Raw genomic sequence first — 2,780 nt, 5'->3', positions numbered from 1 at the left:
GACCCTGCAGGCTACTTGCATTAGCTCTGTCCTCCTAACTACTGGGCTAAACCACCCAGCTAAAGGCAACTAGAGGGGGGTTGCTCCCCAACCTTTGCCAGCCCCCTCCTGCTGGCAACTGCTGATCCTGGGACCAGTGATGGGCCAGGTCCACCTTTGCCCTCAAATGGTTCTGAACTAGGTCACTGAAGTCTTTTAAATAAATTAACCAAAACCATAATAATAACAAAAAACATTTATTAAGTGCTACGTGTTTTACAAATATTAACTCAATCCTCACATCCATCTTTTAAAGTAAGGGCTCTTGTTATTTCCTTTTACAGGTGACCAAACTGAGGCATGGGGGTTTAATAAGCTTACCCAAAACTACACAGCAAGAAGGAAGCTGCGTCGGGAATCAAACTCAGTCAGTGTGGCCCCCAAGACCATGCTCATAACCATGAGGTAAAGAATGTGCCTCCTCTTCTAATTTCTGTCTCACAGTGGGCCCAGTCACGGTTTCAATACAGCTCAGCAGAGCAATGCAGCAAATCCAGGTAGCGACACTAAAATACCCAGAAAAGATCAACCAAACAACCCAAGCATAACATCAGCAATAGGACAACCAACGTGAATCATGAGAACCCTCTGTCTTTATTAAATTCGGGGGAAGAAATCAAGGTCAGGAAATCAAGTGACTGGTGGCGGGGCATAGAAAGGAGTGTCTCCCCCGGTTTCTGCTCTGGCGGGCGGGTGTCAGCGGATGGTGTACTTGTCCCACTTCTTCTCGGGGTCGTAGGCCTCCCAGCGGCTGGCGGGGAAGATGTGCTTGTTCTTCTCGTACCAGCTGCGCAGCACCACCTTGCCCGCGTGCGACTCGTCCTTCTCCATGGTGGCGTCGCTGAGCAGGCGCACGTCGTCGTGCACATCGAAGTTGAAGAGCGGCCCGCTCTTGCCCCTCGCCTTGGCGATGATGAAGTCATAGAAGGTGTGGTAGTGCGGCAGGATGAGGTCCTCCTTGATGAACATGAGCTGCTCCACGCCCGCGGAGCGCAGCTCCAGGAAGTCCTTGCGCAGCCCCTGCAGCGCCTTCTTCAGGAACTGCTGCACCGTGTTGCCCTTGCGCACACGCACCGTGCGCCGGTGGCCCGAGCCGTCCCAGTAGCTGAAGGTGACCTCCATCTCCTCGTCCTTCACTTTCTCGCGCTGCGCCTCCCACTCTTGGCGCAGCTCCTCCCGGAGCCGGTTCTCCTCCTCCTCGCGGTCGCGGTCGGGCAGGAAGCTGGTGTCCACGTCGGGGTTCTTGCCCAGGTTTCCGGCGCGCCTGGCCTCGGCCGCGTCCGCCTGGTCATCGAGGTCGTCGAGCGCGAAGGACAGGCAGGAGATCTTACGCTTGCGCTCGCGCCGCTGCTCCTGCTCCCGCAGCCGCTCCTGCTGCAGCCGCTGCTCCTCCAGCTGCTGGCGCTTGGCCAGCTGCCGCTCGCGCTCCCTGATCAGGGCCTCCTGCCGGGCCTTCATGTCGTTCAGGGTCACCAGGCCCACCGTGCTGGACTTCAGCTCGGCCTCCACGGCGTCGTAGTGCGCCGAGAACTTCTTGTCCACCTGCGACTTGAGGATGGTCTCCTCGGCGATGCGCTGCTTCAGCACCTCCATCTGCTCCCGCTGCTTCTCGCGCTTCTTGAGGAGCTGCATGGCACGGCCCGCCTCGCGCATGGTGCCCTTGTACTGCGCCATGGCCCCCGCCTACCCGCTGGGCTCTGCAGCAAAGAGGAAAAACGGGGCAAGTAGAGAGGGGCCCGTGCAACGGCGGGAAATGCAAAGCTCTGCGCCTCCTCACAGGGCTTTCGGCAGTGATGGAAGCGTTTAGGGGCTGGGCCGACCTGCTAGGGTCACCAACCTGACGGTGTCACCACGCACCAATTTCCAGCCTTTTCTTTGACCTCAATAAATGCAAATGCAAATGGCCCCACGTAACTGGTGGCTGCCATGCCTGAGCGCTGCGCTGAATTTGGGGAGCTGCATACAGAGAGGGTTGGGCTACTGAGCGAACCCTTACCTGCCCAAGCACCCTGCCGAGCGGAGACACGCGGGAGTTGACCTCCACGAGAACCGCCCACGAGCAAAGGCCCACCCGTCCCGGGCTCTCGCGACAGCCGCGGACACAGGAAATGGAAGCGGTGCGCCCCCTGGCGGGGAGGCGGGCCCTGAGGAGAGCGCCAGGCTCCTGGTAGGGCAGCTGCGGAAACAGGAAGTGGAGGCGGCTCGCCCCCTGGCGGAGAGGCGGGCCCTCGGGAGAGCGCCGGGCTCCTGGTGGGGGCGGTGCTCCTGTGGGGCGGGCCAGCGCGGGGAGGAGCCTGGAGGAGGCGCCTCTGGCCCTGCCCAGCCAATGCTGGCCGGAGCTCGTGTTTTCATGCGGTGGGCAGGGAGGGCCCACACCTGTGGTGCGTGCTTGCTGAGCCTTCTCGTGCCCAGTTGTAAACACGCAGAAGCAATGTGGGCGTAGCGCAAGCTGCTGTGGCCACCCAGAGAGCCTTGCAACCGCCCCGCAAGGCTGCAGCCCCTGCTCTCCAACCCGCCTCCTCCCGCGTCTCCTCCCGCCTCTGATGCTACCCCGCTGTGGCCGTCTCATGAACGTTACCTGCACACCACTGCTTGTAATTCTTTCTTATGGCCCTAACATAACAACCGTTCTTTGATAATGGAACCCTACTCGCCCCCCAATTTCATGACAAAACCTGCACTCAGCTTGTTAGACCTCTTCTATACAGCAGTTTCCCCCCGGGTTCTAAGCTCTAATAACC

At 59.6% G+C, this 2,780-nt stretch overlaps 1 protein-coding gene across 1 annotated transcript; it reads right to left on the bottom strand.

The window, feature by feature from the left end:
• Positions 1 to 217: 217 nt before the first annotated feature.
• FAM50B (family with sequence similarity 50, member B) lies at positions 218 to 2,156 on the bottom strand. Its single transcript, XM_011984572.1, has 2 exons — positions 2,036 to 2,156; positions 218 to 1,736 (listed from the first exon to the last, which is right to left on the bottom strand). Exon 2 carries the CDS (start codon positions 1,711 to 1,713, stop codon positions 736 to 738), a length of 978 nt encoding a protein of 325 aa, XP_011839962.1. The 5' UTR covers positions 1,714 to 1,736; positions 2,036 to 2,156; the 3' UTR covers positions 218 to 735.
• Positions 2,157 to 2,780: the final 624 nt, after the last annotated feature.

Source organism: Mandrillus leucophaeus, unplaced genomic scaffold (genome assembly GCF_000951045.1).
Source record: "Mandrillus leucophaeus isolate KB7577 unplaced genomic scaffold, Mleu.le_1.0 Scaffold27, whole genome shotgun sequence".
Classification (NCBI taxonomy): domain Eukaryota; kingdom Metazoa; phylum Chordata; class Mammalia; order Primates; family Cercopithecidae; genus Mandrillus; species Mandrillus leucophaeus.
The sequence above is the reverse complement of the archived record's forward strand: the minus strand, read 5'-3'. Positions and strand labels throughout refer to the sequence as shown.